Source organism: Bison bison, unplaced genomic scaffold, assembly GCF_000754665.1.
Source record: "Bison bison bison isolate TAMUID 2011002044 unplaced genomic scaffold, Bison_UMD1.0 scf7180017864310, whole genome shotgun sequence".
Lineage (NCBI taxonomy): Eukaryota > Metazoa > Chordata > Mammalia > Artiodactyla > Bovidae > Bison > Bison bison.
The window spans coordinates 1,909,981-1,925,014 of NW_011494882.1; the positions used below are offsets into that span (position 1 = coordinate 1,909,981).

General features: G+C 42.8%; 1 protein-coding gene across 1 annotated transcript in view; it reads left to right on the forward strand.

Moving 5' to 3' along the window:
* The first annotated feature begins 187 nt into the window (after positions 1–187).
* NWD2 (NACHT and WD repeat domain containing 2) overlaps positions 188–15,034 on the forward strand; it is a 239,141-nt gene continuing 224,294 nt past the window's right edge. Inside the window, exon 1 of the mRNA XM_010852410.1 lies at positions 188–338. Within this exon, the coding sequence (XP_010850712.1) occupies positions 188–338 (151 nt within the window). The remainder of the gene's footprint in view (positions 339–15,034) is intronic.

The window sequence follows — 15,034 nt, forward strand, 5'->3', positions numbered from 1 at the left end:
AGGAGCCAGAGGGTCCATATGGCCTCTCTCCGCCGGCCGGTGGTGTGCGCCACGGAGCTCTCCCGCGGCCCCTCGGGCTCGGAGCGGCTCTGAGCGGCGCCGCCTGCGGGAATCTACCTAGCCGGTCCGCGGAGCCGCGGGCAGTAACCCGAGAGCAGGAGTCGGCATCTATTCCTCTCTAAGGGCGATGTGGCCGGCCGGCGCGGGCACCAAGCTGCCCTGTCCCCGGGACTCTGCGCTCCGGCGGGCGGCTTTCTCCGGGAACCTCACCGCCCTGCCTTCTCACCTCGTGCCAGCCGGCCGTAGCGTCCGGGTCTTCATCAGCGCCAACCCCGAAGGTATGTCCCTCGCTTGCTCTTGTCCGTCTGCGCGGCGGGAGCCGAGAAAGTGCCAGGGCACAAGCGGGTACACCGGGCGTCCCCGGCGCTCCCTGCCTCTGGACCACACCGAGGCTGCCCTGAGCGCGTGGGAATTTCATTAGAATCACTTTTCTCCTTCCCTTGCTCGTTTCTTCTGCTTGCTGGCTTTGGGGTGTCCATTTCTCGCCCCCTGCATTATTTCTGCCGGTCGGTCTAAGAAATATCGGAGAAATTAACAGACGCTTCTGGAAGCTTCATCCTGCCACCCCACCCCCACCTCGTATTTCTTCCCTTCAGCGGTTTCTTCTCTGAGGTTATAAACGCAAATAAATTTTCTCGGCCCCGCGACAGATTCCTGAATGGGGGCACCCTCCTTAGCCACTTGTTAAGGCCGAGGCGAAGTGGGAGCATAGGATTCTCTGAGCCTCGCCTTCTGCCGGTGTGCTAGTGGTGCCTTTGGTCTTGAGGGTCAGAGGAGACCCTGGCGAACCCAAGATCTGCGGAGATCTTGGGGAGATGTGCTGTGCGGTCCCGAAAACAGGCTGGCGCTCAGCCCGGCACTGGTTTCAAGGTGGAGCGTTCAGGATGAGCTCATCTCTATGGCTAGCTCTTAGGCTGGATCGTCCCGGTCTAGAACTTGGCCTTCTCAGTCGTGTTCCTGCTAAGGTCTGGGCACCTGGTAGCTGTTAAATGAAAACTTGTTGATTTATTACATTCACGAGCCACAGCGACTGAGCCCTGCGTCGTCAGTTTCTCGCTCCTGCTCATCCTGTGCCTTTCTAGGTTCTCAGTCCTAAATGTTAACTTTTATTCTCAGTAAGTGAAGAAAAGGTAGGATGCATTTGACTTGGACCAGATAAAACTGTAACTTGCTCTTTTCTAGAAAACTAAATGTTTGACCCTAAGATGAGATTATAGAAGACTTAAATAGACGTTTGTTATCGGAAACTTACTTTTGCTGCACTCTATCAAGCCTTGGGTCTGACAAGTAAAGAGGAAAAAAAAAGTTATTCAGTCATTGGATAGAATCATCATTTGTGAAAGCCCAAGACTCTGGTTGCTTGTGAAAAGCATTCAGAGGACCAATAAAAAATACCTTTCAAAAAAGTTGTTTCAAAAAACACTAGAAGCAATTTCAGGTGAAGTCCGAATTATGAAAAGAGGATTGGGAAAAGAATCATATAGATAACCCACAGTGATGAGTATTAGAAAAGCTGTGCACTCATCAGAGAGGGTGTGAATGGTCGTTTATCAGTTTACAACTGTGTTTCACGGAACTCAATAATTAAGGTGGCTTTAGGGCAGCTGCAGTACATTGTTTAAAATTCCTGTCATTTGAAATATGTCTTACAGGATTTTTTACTTAAATCTGGAAAGAGAAAACTGGAGCTGTGTAACCTGTTGCAGGATCTAAGAAAATCTGCAACTTAAGTGTTTCCGTGTTGTTTTTAAAGTTTTCGAGAAAATATCATTTTCCTCAGCTAAAAAAAAAAAAGCCACTCATGAGACAAGTTGAAATGTGCTGATGTAAAACCAACTAAGTAACATTTTTCTTTAAACAAGTTGTTTTTAAAGTACAGTGAAAGTCTGTTAATGTCATCAGTAGTTTGCCTTTCTTTAAATTTGTAAAAATAATTCTAGGATAAACAATGATAGTGAATTTTTATCAAATAAGATTAATATCGAATTAATAGTCACCATTAATGCTATTTTTCTTAAGCCTGTACACATGATTCTGTTAATTTTGAAGTTTCTTGAAATAGAAACTTTAGTGTGTATTAATCTTAGGACAGCAAACAAGAGGGAGGGGTGGATCTTGCCTTCTGGTCACTGAGCTGGGCAACTTGCACATTTATCTTACAAGACCAGAAATGTGAATCTTACCCTGAGAAATTGCAATAGCGGTAGGACTTCAAGTTTTATCCCAAAAGGAGAGCCCAGGGTATATTAAATAGAAAAGATGGAGATGGGTATTTTTTTTTTTTTTAAGAGCCTGAACATGAGGCTTTGCAATCTCCGTAAATGCTCTGTCCAAGACAGCACTTTACTGCAAGATCTTTATGGATATGACTCAGGAAGCAAATGGTTGTGTTTTGGTGTGATCCAATATTAGATTGTTGGCCAATACTCAAGAGCCTCTCCACTGTCAAATTAAGACAGAGAATATTATCTCATGCTTTCCTTTACCAGCGGAAATCCAATTTATGCTCTAGATAAAAGCTTGTCTGTGAGCTCATAGCAGTTTAAGAATCCAGCAAGGGTCTCCCTTTGATTGCTTTACAAGGCTTGTGTGGCATTTCCCTATCAGTACTTAAAATAATACATGTCTTTAGAACATAGATTGGCTCATTCAGGTTTTGCTCTCAAACACCATCAAAGGATGGTGGACAAGAGGGTGTTCTTCCTATTTTACAGATGAGAAAACAGAGGCACCAGGTTAAACTAGCAGAATGAAATAAGCCAAAGCCTGCAGGGTACTCTTTGGCCCAGCCTAGATTCGTGTCCAATTTCTATAAATATCTACACTCATATGAACAAGAAAATCAGCTGGCTGTAGTCAGTAATTCTGGTCTTCCTCTTGAAGCCTGACAGCCCCAAGAAGCTGAATAACAGGAAGGGACCATGGTTGCCCTGACCCACTGTACCCCCATGAAAAGGTAGCTTTACAAGCATTCAAGGAAATTTCAAGATTTTTTTAATTCTAATGGACATATTCCTGTTCAGAAGTATGTCTACATCTGACTTGTTCTCACCATATGATAGACACTGGGTAAGAACCAGCATGAGGGAGGCTGTAACTGTCCCCAATTCTCCTACGTGGATGGGTTTTGGATCTCATCTAGTCCCACCTCCCACCAATGTAGCTGTCCCATCTGTGGCATCTTTATTAATCCTTAGAATTTTTCTAGTCATTTAGTCACTGTCTCTCTGCCAGAATGGCACTTATACCTCCTTGGAACAGTGATTCTAAAACACATAAAAATTCTCCAGTGTGATTATTCTGGATTGAATTGTCCATGAAGATGTGGAGAAGAGGAGCCTTCACAGCTCTCTCCCTATGATTGAAATTTGAGAGGCCTGTTAAATAATACTCCTCTTCTCTGCTTCAAGTCTTACCCAAGGCTCCTTTTCATACAAGGACATTAATCTCATATTGGGGACCCCACTTTCATGATCTGAGCTAAACCTGATTACCTCCCAAAGGCCTCACTTCCAGTTATCAAATTGGGGGTCAGGGCTTCACCATATGAACTGGGGGGAGGGGTGGGGACAAACATTCAAGTCTTTGCCCCTGATCCCTCAAATTCATGTCCTCTTTGCATGCCAAGTACATTATTCCATCCCAAAGCTGCAAACAGTAGCATTAACTCTAAAGTCCAAAGTCTCATCTAAATGATTTGTGGGTGAGACTCCAGATAGGATTCATCCTGAAACAAAATTCCCCTCCAGCTGTGAAGCTGTTAGATGAGTTATGTGCTTCCAAATACACAACGAGGAGCCAGGTGTAGGATATAGTTTCTCATTCCAGAAGGGAGAAACTAGAGCAGTAGGAAAGAAGGGACGAAGGGTTCCATGCAAGTCCAAAGGAACCTATTATACAGAGTGAAGTAAGCCAGAAAGAAAAACACCAATACAGTATACTAACGCATATATATGGAATTTAGAAAGATGGTAACAATAACCCTGTGTATGAGACAGCAAAAGAGACACTGATGTATAGATCAGTCTTATGGACTCTGTGGGAGAGGGAGAGGGTGGGGAGATTTCGGAGAATAGCATTGAAACATGTATAATATCATGTATGAAACAAGTCGCCAGTCCAGGTTCGATGCACGGTACTGGATGCTTGGGGCTGGTGCACTGGGACGACCCAGAGGGATGGTATGGGGAGGGAGGACGGTGGAGGGTTCAGGATGGGGAACACAGGTATACCTGTGGCGGATTCATTTCGATATTTGGCAAAACTAATACAATATTGTAAAGTTTAAAAATAAAATTAAAAAAAAAAAGCTTAGGGTCAGAGAAAACCATAAAAATGAGGAACTAAAATGTCAAACTAAAAAAAAAAAAAAAAAACCCAGCAAGGCAAATACCATTAGGTCTTGCGGCTCTAGAATATTCCTTTTTGGATTGATGCTTTGCCTTCTGGACCCACTAGAGTGTTTGTCTCTCCTCTTATGTCTGCAAGGAAGGAGTCACCCACCAAAGTCCCAGGAGGCCCTGCCCCCAAGGCTTTAGGCAGAGGCCACCTCTCCTATTGAACTCCAGGTAATGCCATCCCTCAGCTTTGAAACCAAGGAAGCAGCCCTGATGCTCTCTGAATCTTTGGGGTCATTCTTCCTCTGTCTCGAAGAATAACCCATGTTCACAGGCAGAAGCCCTGTGGTCCAGTCCTGTAGGTCTGACAGCTTTCCTTTCTGTCATCCTGTCTCCACCAGTTCACACTGGCCATGCTTCTGCCAGGGGTGGGGCCCATGGTTCACACCCATCCTCATTTCTTTACCAAATGGTTGTGTGACCACACCCTTACTGTGCTTTTCAGAGCATACCTCCACATATTTTTGCAATATGGATAGGCTGAGAGCTTTCAAGATCATCAAGTTCTGATTCCCTTTTACTTAACAAAATTAGTTCTTTAGTTCATCTCTTTCTCATTTTACAATAAACAAACCAAGGTACTCCTGCAAAACTTTCTTAAAAATCTCCTTAGCTAACTATCTGTTTCATTGGTTCTACTTTCATTGGTTCTACTTTGTCTTCCACAAAACACTAGAATATTGTTCAGCCAAGTTCTTTGCTATAACAATAACTTTTCCTCCATTGCCCAAAACTTTTTCCTCATTTCTGTATCCTCCCAAGAAGGCCTTTGAAGGCCTTTGTCATCCATAGTCTGGTGATGATTATTTATGTATTCTCTGAATAGCTGTCACTCCAACTCTCCTTTTTCTGAGCCTCACCAGAGTCCCCTTTATCAGTCCCTCATGGCATTCTTGGCTTTTTCTAGTGCACACCTCAAAACTCTTCCAGCTTCTACCCTGTTCCAGAGTTGCTTCTCCATTCTTAGATATTTGTTACAGCAGCACACCACTTGTTGGTGCCAGAGGTCTCTTAATTTCCTAGGGTTGCCATAACAAATTACCGCAGATTGGGCTTTAAATAACACAAATCTACAGTCTTATGATTCTAAAGTCTGGAGCCTGAAATCAAGCTGTTGGCAGGGCTGTGCTCCCACGGGAAGGCTCTGGGGAAGAACCTTTCTCTGCCTCTTTCTACTTTCATGCCAATCCTTGGTGTCCCCTGGCTTGTGGCTTTCTCTCTCCAGTGTGTGCCTTGTCCTCATATGGTAGAAAGAGAACTTTTATGTCTCTTTTTCTAAGGCTAAGAATCCCGTCTTATGACCTCATCTAATTATCTCACAAAGGCTTCGCCCCAAAATATCATCATATTGGGGGTTAGGACTTCAACATGTGAATTTTGGGAGACACAGCCCTTAGTCAATAATACGTAAAATGTAAAGCTGAAGAAAAACCAAAAACTTGCCTTTGTTACTAATAAAAGCTGAAGCAGGCCAATGCTCCTTATCTGTGATCCTTTGAGCCAGATGTGATTTTACAATTCCACATTTTTTAGATTTAGGGCAAAAATGGTACATATATTGTTACTAATATCCTATAACCAGATACGAATGTGTTTATAAGAAAACATGACTAAGTGCTATACCGTAGAACTTTCTGCAATGCTGAGGGTCTTATCTGTATTATCCTATGTGAGAGCACTAGTTACATATGGCTACTGAGCTTTTGAAACTTGGCTAGTATGATTAAGAGTCTGAATTTTTAATGTCATTTCATAGTAACTGACAAATTTGAATAGACTCGCGTGGCTATTGGCTACTATATTGGACACAAAGCTCTAAGAGGGGTAATAAGAACTATAAGTGGCTTCATCTTCATAAGGTTGGGTTTTGCCACCAGGAGTCAGGTCACTTCAGGTTTTGCTGCCAAATGAATTAAGGAAAATTTTGTTTTTGATTCTTGGGGGATTTTGTCATTTCAAATAAGGGCTGTGGATCTTTATTGGGAAATATAGCTTTTAACTTTAGGCAAGTGGGTTTCCCAGTACTGAGCCTCTGAACTGTACAGACTAAGTAAGTCACTACAGCGATGGACAGACCAGACTCTCCCCTCCCCCACCATGGACAGAGCTGACCCCTTAAAATGTATGATATGGAGGAGCTGAGAATGACAGGTTTGCTTACAAGAGAGAAAGAAGGGGCTGGGTTATTTGTGCCCAAATTTTCCTTCCAAATGCAGCCATCAGATAAAGACACTTCTCCCCGAGGGATAAATGCCAGCCCTATTCAGGGCTACTAGTGGATCCCTCTGTGTGTCAAGAGACATCTGCAGTGGAGATAGAGCTATCTCTAGCACCTTTTTTTTGTTCATCCCCCCACTCCCACACAAACACTGATCATCTTTGAAGGTTGTACACAATGTTAATGATAAGATCCTGAGCCCATCCCCACTTAGGTTTTTTACTTGACTTGTCTTTGCATCTTTCCTGACTCTCTTCTCCATTTCTTTTTAAAAAATAATTTTATTTATTTATTTTTGGCTGTGCTGGGTCTTCACTGCTGCACGGGATTTTCTCTAGCTGGGGTGAGTAGGGACTCCTCTCTAGTTGTGATGTGCGGGCCTCTCATGGCGGTGGCGTCTCTTGTTGCAGAGCATGGGCTCTAGGGTGTTTGGGCTTCAGCACTTGCAACACCTGGGCTCATTAATTGTGCATTTCAGTAGTTTGGTGCATGGGCTTAGTTCTTCCAGAGCATGTGGAATCTTCCAGGACCAGGGATCGAACTCGTGTCTCTGTATTGGTAGGTGGATTCTTTGCCACAGAGCCCTCTTCCCCATTCCTTTGGAATCTTATATAGGAAACCTTATTCTCCAGTTGGCAGAAGTCAAAATAACAAGAGATCTATTCCTTACAGTTGCTGCAGCCAGTGGCCATTGACCTTAACTTGTGTTCTCAGACAAGAGGCAGAAAGATATGCATCAAGAAAACCACAAGAAATTTGTGAATATTCTTCACCATGGTTCTTCTTTCTTTTCCTACAATGCTAATTTCCAAGCTCCATAATTTTTTCATTGTTTTATGAGTTATTGAAAAAAATACAGTTAGGCACAATAAGAAGTGTGTTATATATACACACATACACGCTTTTGATAGGCTGAAACATCTTTCAAAATTAAGAGTCTTAAATGAGAATATTGCAAACTGCTATTTTACAATAAATGCACACAAGATGTTTATAATAAATGAGTTCTAAAATTTTAATAGTTGAATCTTCTGGTCCTTCAGCAAACATTTTTCAGGCAGGAGAGACTACAGATGGCTTAGTGGTGAAGAATCCACCTGCCATGTAGGAGATGGGGGTTCAGTCCCTGGGCTGGGAGGATCCTTTAGAGGTGGAAGTGGCAACCTACTCCAGTATTCTTGCCTCGGAATTCCCATGGACAGAGGAGCCTGGTGGGCTATAGTCCATGGGGTCACAAAAGTTGGATATAACTTAGGACTAAACAACAATAACAGACTTGAGAGCCAGACTAGCTGGGATTTACCCTTCCTCAATGCACCATTTAATGAAGTGATTTCTTAAGCAAGTTGTTTAACGTCTTTGTTCTCAGTTTCATAATCTCTGAAAGAGAACTCTGCCTAAGAGGGTTATTGAGTAGTTGAAATAAGCTAATAGATGTAACTCACTTAGAACAGTGCTGGACACTTGTTAAGCATTATTTGCTGTTATTCTCTTTAAGTTTCCACTGTGATCCAGACACCGTGTGGGTATGGAGGTGCCGAGAGGAACAAGGAATTAAGGAATGCCATCTGCCGAGGCATCAGTCAGAACTCAGCAGTAAAAATGAAGAGCATTCCAGATATGTTCAGGAACTAGATGTTTCCCCCCAAACATTGTGAGGGTCAGAGAAGTGAAAGTCAGGGGCACTATTGGGCATTTAGGTCACATTGCCAAAGCTGTCACGCAGAGGACAGGAGAATGTAGAAGCCACTGCCAGTCTACACCGCTGGAGACTCGGTAGCTGGCTGGTTTCTACAAGTACCCTTATCTGCTGAACCTGCATGTCAGCCACCACAGCTGGTGACAGAAGAACCTCTCGGCTTCCCTAGCCCTCCAGATCTCACACAGATGTGTCCCCCTGGCCAAGCGGGATTACGTGTGGACCCTGGCAACAGGTGTGACCAGGAACCTCTAGGCTTCCAGCCGCTGTGCCCCAAGGGAGAGGGTGAAAGGCGTGGTAATGGATCCTCAACCCCAAGAAACAGTATCTGGCAGGAAGCAGTTACATGCACTCGTTTGCTTCCACAGCCAGTAGGTGTTCACAGAGCACCCACTCCCTATGGGTGCTGTTCTGGTGCTAAGAATACAACAGTAACAAAACAGGCCAGGTCTCTGCTCTCACAGAATTTACGTGAATGATAAAAATATATGTGATGAGCACAGAGCTAAAATATGAGCAGAGAAGTGAAAAGACACTGAGGAGTAAGCCAGCTTGGGGCTCAAGAGTGAGGGTTTGGGAGGGCTCCCCAGAGGAAGGAGTAGAGCCAGGATGTAGAAACTTCTACAGGATAATTGAACCTGAGGCAAAGAGGTGGGAGATCTCTACAGGGAATAAAGAGGGATAATCTTGATTATTCCACAAAGAGCTTTTCTCCTTTTGAATAAGAGTGGAGCTGATGTATTGAGGTGATGGTATTTTTTGTCCTTTGAAAGTGGCTCATTTAGAATGACACTTAATGGAAAGTGTGACTTGGGCCATATAGGTACTCTGTATACAAATAGACCGTGATTTTATGATTTAATAGGACTTCTTGGTGGCTCAGACAGTGAAGAATCTGCCTTCAATGCAGGAGACCCAGGTTCCATCCCTGGGTCGGGAAGATTCTCTGCAGAAGGGAATGGCAATCCACTCCAATATTGGGCCGTATAGGTACTCTGTATACAAATAGATTATGACTTTATGGTTTAACAAATCATCTGTGCATGCTGCGTGCATATTCAGCCACTTCAGTCTTATCTGACTTTTTGTGGCCCTGTGGACTGTAGCCTGCCAGGCTCCTCTGTCTGTGGGATTATCCAGGTAAGAATACTGGAGTGGGTTGCCATACCCTCCTCCAGGAGATCTTCCTGAATCAGGGATCAAACCGGAGTCTCTTGCATTGCAGGTGGATTCTTTACCCCTGAGCCACCTGGGAAGCCCAATAAATCATCTACTGATTTTTAAAAACTCTTGTAACACCATAGCAGTGATGTTAATTGCCATTTTAAAGATTTTCTGCAAGTTCGTATTTTGTTTCAGTTGTCTATTGCTGTGTATCAACCAGAGGCTTCCCAGATGGCACTAGTGGTACAGAACCTGCCTACCAGTGCAGAAGACATAAGAGATGTGGGTTCGATCCCTGGGTCCAGAAGATCCCATGGAGGATGACACAGCAACCCACTCCAGTATTCTTGTCTGGAGAGTCCCATGGACAGAGGAGCCTGACAGGTCACGGTCCATAGGATCACAAAGTCAGACACAACTGAAGTGACTTAGCATACGTGCCTGTGTACCAACTCGCCCCAAAATTCAGTGACTTAAACCAGCGATTTACCATTTCTCCCTCCTGCATCTGGCTCCTCTGTGCTCCTCCATGAGGGCTTGCTCACTCCAGCTTTTTCTCATCATCTGGATTCATTGTAGGGATTGCTTTCCCAGAGAAAGGAAGTGGAAGCTACCAGGCCTCTTCAGGCCTGGGCTTGGAAGTCCCAGAACATCTCTGTACCTGCATCCCATCTGTGTGAGTCATTAAGGTAAGACCAGAGTCAAAGGGATCTTAAAAAAGTCTTAGGAAGTAGACTCCATCTCATGATGTCAGGAGAGACATGTGCATGTAGGCAGGAGAGGTTTTCATGATGGCCAACTATAAAAGCTGCGGAAACCCCCAGTTATGTCTTTGACATAACTGTATTAAATGACATAATACATGAAAATGTAGTAAATTCATAACCTGAAACATAGCAAATGCTCAACAAGCATTGCTAATAATGATAATTGTTGTGACGATGATGATTTGTTAAGGCTGGACAGTGAGTCTGTAAATTCCACCCTTCTAAAACCTTGCAGATTCTGAAATGAGGGGAAAAAAGACCAAAGGCTATGCAGATAGGAGATAAATTATCACCACTGCTGGTGATAAAGATAACGCAGAGCATTTTTGTACCTCCTAACACTAAATACAAGAATTGGACAATCTTCCATTCCAACACTGGTGTGGGGGGCAAGACGGGGCGGTGGGGGGGTCTGCTTCATAGAACCTGAAGCCTGGCGCATACCCACGCTCTCCGAGGACAAACAGGTCCATTCCCCAATGAGAGGGGTGAGCAGGTGGGTTAAGCTTGCCTGCTTTATTCTTCCTACATTTTCCAGTCAAATAAGTCACCTTCTAACTTCCCACCTGAGCTCTGGGGAGGGTAAATGAGACAGAAAAGAGAGGCCAGGAGCCTTCCACTCCAGAAGAAACTTCCAGTTAGGAGAAGAAAGGCTTCTTGCCTAACACAGATATTCACTTATTTCCACTTCAGCATTCATACATGATGAAAGCCTTCAGTTACCCAGAACCATTTAAATTGGATATCTAGTTTGGCATAGCCCAAATTATATCACTGTGAAATATCTTAATAGAGAAGACAGTGAACAATAGGGTGTTACATATCTTAAATGTAAAAGAAGCAATTACATGCAAATATGCATATCAGAATACTTTCATAGGGTAAGTGCTTAGCAAGGCTTTGGAAAAAGTCACTTTATCTGTCTAGAAATAGTTTGTTTTAAATCACTAAGTTTTGGGATACATTGATATGCCACAATACACAACTAAAAAGAAAAAGTGCAAACTCACAAACACCTTTGAAAATGGTTAATGTTGAAATTCCTACAGAGTAACAGGAATTCAGCTACAAAGTAATTGAGTATGACAAAGTATGCTGGCCAGTCTTTTCAACTCAGATTCTTGTAAGTCTTTTTGTTAATGGTCATATGATTTAAATAAAAGTAAGTCTTGTGGTAGATGGCTCACAAAGATCCTAGGTGTTGAGTTACGTACAATCTAAAAGTGAGGTGATATTGATTTAAAGATAGCTATCACTTCAGGGATTTAGCTTATATCATAATTTTGCTGCAATTAAACAGAATTCATTCTACAAATTAAAGTATGTTGGCTATTATATAGTTAGGAAAACAATTTGTATAATACTGGAATCAAGATTGCCAGGAGAAATATCAATAACCTCAGATATGCAGATGACACCACCCTTATGGCAGAAAGTGAAGAACTAAAGAGCCTCTTGATGAAACTCAAAGAAGAGAGTTGAAAAAGTCGGCTTAAAGCTCAACATTCAGAAAATTAGGATCATGGCATCTGGTCCCTTCACTTCATGGCAAATAGATGGGGAAACAGTGGCTGACTTTGTTTTTTGGGGCTCCAAAATCACTGCAGATGGTCACTGCAGCCATGAAATTAAAAGACGCTTACTCCTTGGAAAGAAAGTTATCACCAACCTAGGCAGCATATTCAAAAGCAGAGACATTACTTTGTCAACAAAGGTACATCTAGTCAAGGCTATGGTTTTTCTAGTGGTCATGTATGGATGTGCGAGTTGGAGTATAAAGAGAGCTGAGCACTGAAGAATTGATGCTTTTGAACTGTGGTGTTGGAGAAGACTCTTGAGAGTCCCTTGGACTGCAAGGAGATCCAACCAGTGCATCCTAAAGGAAATGGAAGGACTGATGTTGAAGTTGAAACTCCAATACTTTGGCCACCTGATGCGAAGAACTGACTCATTGGAAAAGACCCTGATGCTGGGAAAGATTGAAGGTGACAACAGAGGTTGAGATGGTTGGATGGCATCACTGACTCAATGGACGTGAGTAAACTTTGGGAGTTGGTGTGCTGCAGTCCATGGGGTCACAAAGAGTCGGACACAACTGAGCTACTGAACTGAATACTGAGTTAATGAAAGAATTAAAAAAATTGCAGCTGTGGATCCAATTCAAAGGGAATAATACCCACTTCCAAGGAAATACTTCCTTGAAATCTCATTTTCATTCCAGAGTATTTTAAAGCTTTGACATGGGTACACTTAAAACAGAGAGCAAAGCCCAGATGTCAGGTGTCTTATTCCAAGAGTGATTACAGAATCTAACTCAGAAATGAAATCACAAAATTGAAAGGGTGTCCTTCATAATGCTTAATCTGATCCATTATGTATCGTGTCATTCAGAGGGTTTCTTGTCACTGAGTATATTTCCTTCAGATTTTATTCTGAGCATCAGCTGAAATATTTATTGGCTAGGCATTGCATAGACCAGACTCCGAACTGGTTGGTGTGCAGAGTTACAAAGGAAGTAAGAGGTCCATACTGCTCCCTTTATTCTTTAGGCTCATCCATCTAGGAGGCAGGACCACCACAACTGTCAGGAATAGGAGCACTGTGAGGGGGATGTTTGCGTGCAAAGGTCAGTTGGAATAATTGGAATCAAACTGTCATATCTGATATCCCAGTCAAGCATGAGCTGGTCAAATTTAGTTAAAAGGGAAAAGCCAGGATGTATCTAATCTAAGAAAGAGACCTCTGAACTGGAGTGGAGGGCCCAGCGGGGAAACTGGTCCATTTGCACATGATGAGAACGCTGAAAAGATGTTCAGAAGCCCAAATAATCTATATAGAGTATCAATTATGATAACAATAAAAAGGAACATGTAGGAGAAATGTAGACAGATCCAGAGGCTCCCACCTCTGAGAAGCTACCATCTGTAAGTATGTATCTGCAAACTCAAGGGGGATGAGAGCCTTTGTAAAATACGAATTTCATAATTTAATGAAATTACTCCTAATTACTGAATTAGGAATCTTATAAAGGGTGAGGCTGCGAGGTTCTTGTCACATGGGTCTCCCAGTTTTTTGGCATACCTCCCCTTCACAGGTGGGAAATGGACCGCTCTCTGAATCTAGACGCTGTTTTTGACCAACAGGGTGCAGAAGAAATGGCACAGTGCCAGTTTCTGAGTCCAGGCTCTTAGAAACTGGCCCCTTTATTTTCTGTCTCTTGAAGCACCAGTTCTTTAGACCCCAGTCACCCTTGGAGGCTTCCCAAGTTGTTCAGTGGTAAAGAATCTGCCTGCCAATACAGAAGACGCAGGAGACACAGGTTTCATTCCTGGATTGGGAGGATCCCTTGGAGAAGGAAATGGCAACCCACTCCAGTATTCTTACTTGGAAAATCCCATAGATAGAAGAGTCTTTCAGACAACAATCCATGGGGTCACAAAGAATTGGACAAGACTGAGCACACACAGACCTCCTTGGCTGCTGCTGCTGCTGCTAAGTCGCTTCAGTCGTGTCCGACTCTGTGCGACCTCCTTGGAGAGATCCCTTAAGACAAGTGAGTGGTAGCACCATCTTGTGGGCAAGGAGGAGGAGCTGTCTTGGAAGCAGGTCTCTACCCCCACTTCTTCCCATACCTACAGAGTCTGCCCAGCTGATGGATGCTGTATGGAGCAGAGACCTTCTCCCAACTAAAACCTGCCCAAATTGCGGATTCAAGAGAAAAATGATTATTTTAAGCCAGCGATTTTTATTTGTTATACAGTAATCAATAAGTAAAAGTGGTAAAATGAACAAACCCAGTGTAGTGTGGACCAGCTAAGGTGAGTTTGTGGGGTAGATCTGGATTTGTATCTTGAGATTTGTTAAAATGTTGGGTAAGTCATCTAATTTCCTCAAGTTTCATTGCCCCTCCAGCTTCTGAGAGTTGAGCGTAATAAAAACCTCCTTCCAAGGTTAGCTTGAGAAATAAATGAAATACTATACATAAGCGCCTAAAACAATACCTGAAAAGTAGCGGGGACTTAAACATCCTGAATCAGAATTTGCAAAAAGCCCTAGGCAATACAGAAAAGAGGTTTTAGTTTATAAGGAAATGAGAATTACTTGAATAGCTGCTTCTTTGTAAATTGTGGTATGAAATGGGTCCTTATTCTCAAATTATGCCACCTATATAATCATATATGCTTTAACTAGAGGAAACTATATTAAAGCAGTGTATTTTTAAAATGTTGATATAACACATAAATATGAATTCAGCCCAGTTTATGAGGTATTAGGTTAATAAGTTGCACCTTTAAATAATAGAGCAGCCACACCTTATAACTTATTTTTTAAAAATCATCTGCCCACCCCCAAAAAAAATCCCTTGAAACTATAGGTAGAAAGCAGATTTCAATAAAATGACATTCAGAATAAAAAGTTAGCATTTTCTCCTTGTAATGTCAGATGTGCTAAAATCTTCTACTAAAAATTGTCACTTCTTTCACACATAAAGGATCCCTTTAATGTTGCTTTAAATCTCCATGAGGGTTCAGAGATCACTTTTTAACTCCTGTTAATCTTTTAGATCTAGATGCACAGTTTGCTTGCCACGGATGTTCCAAAGAGCATGAAGTGCCCACATTTATGAGGGAAGGACCACTCTTGATAAAACTGAGCAGCCGTCTTTATCTAAGGAAAGATTTCAATACAGATCTCATGTATGATTGAAACCTGTCTCATTCCAAGTGGC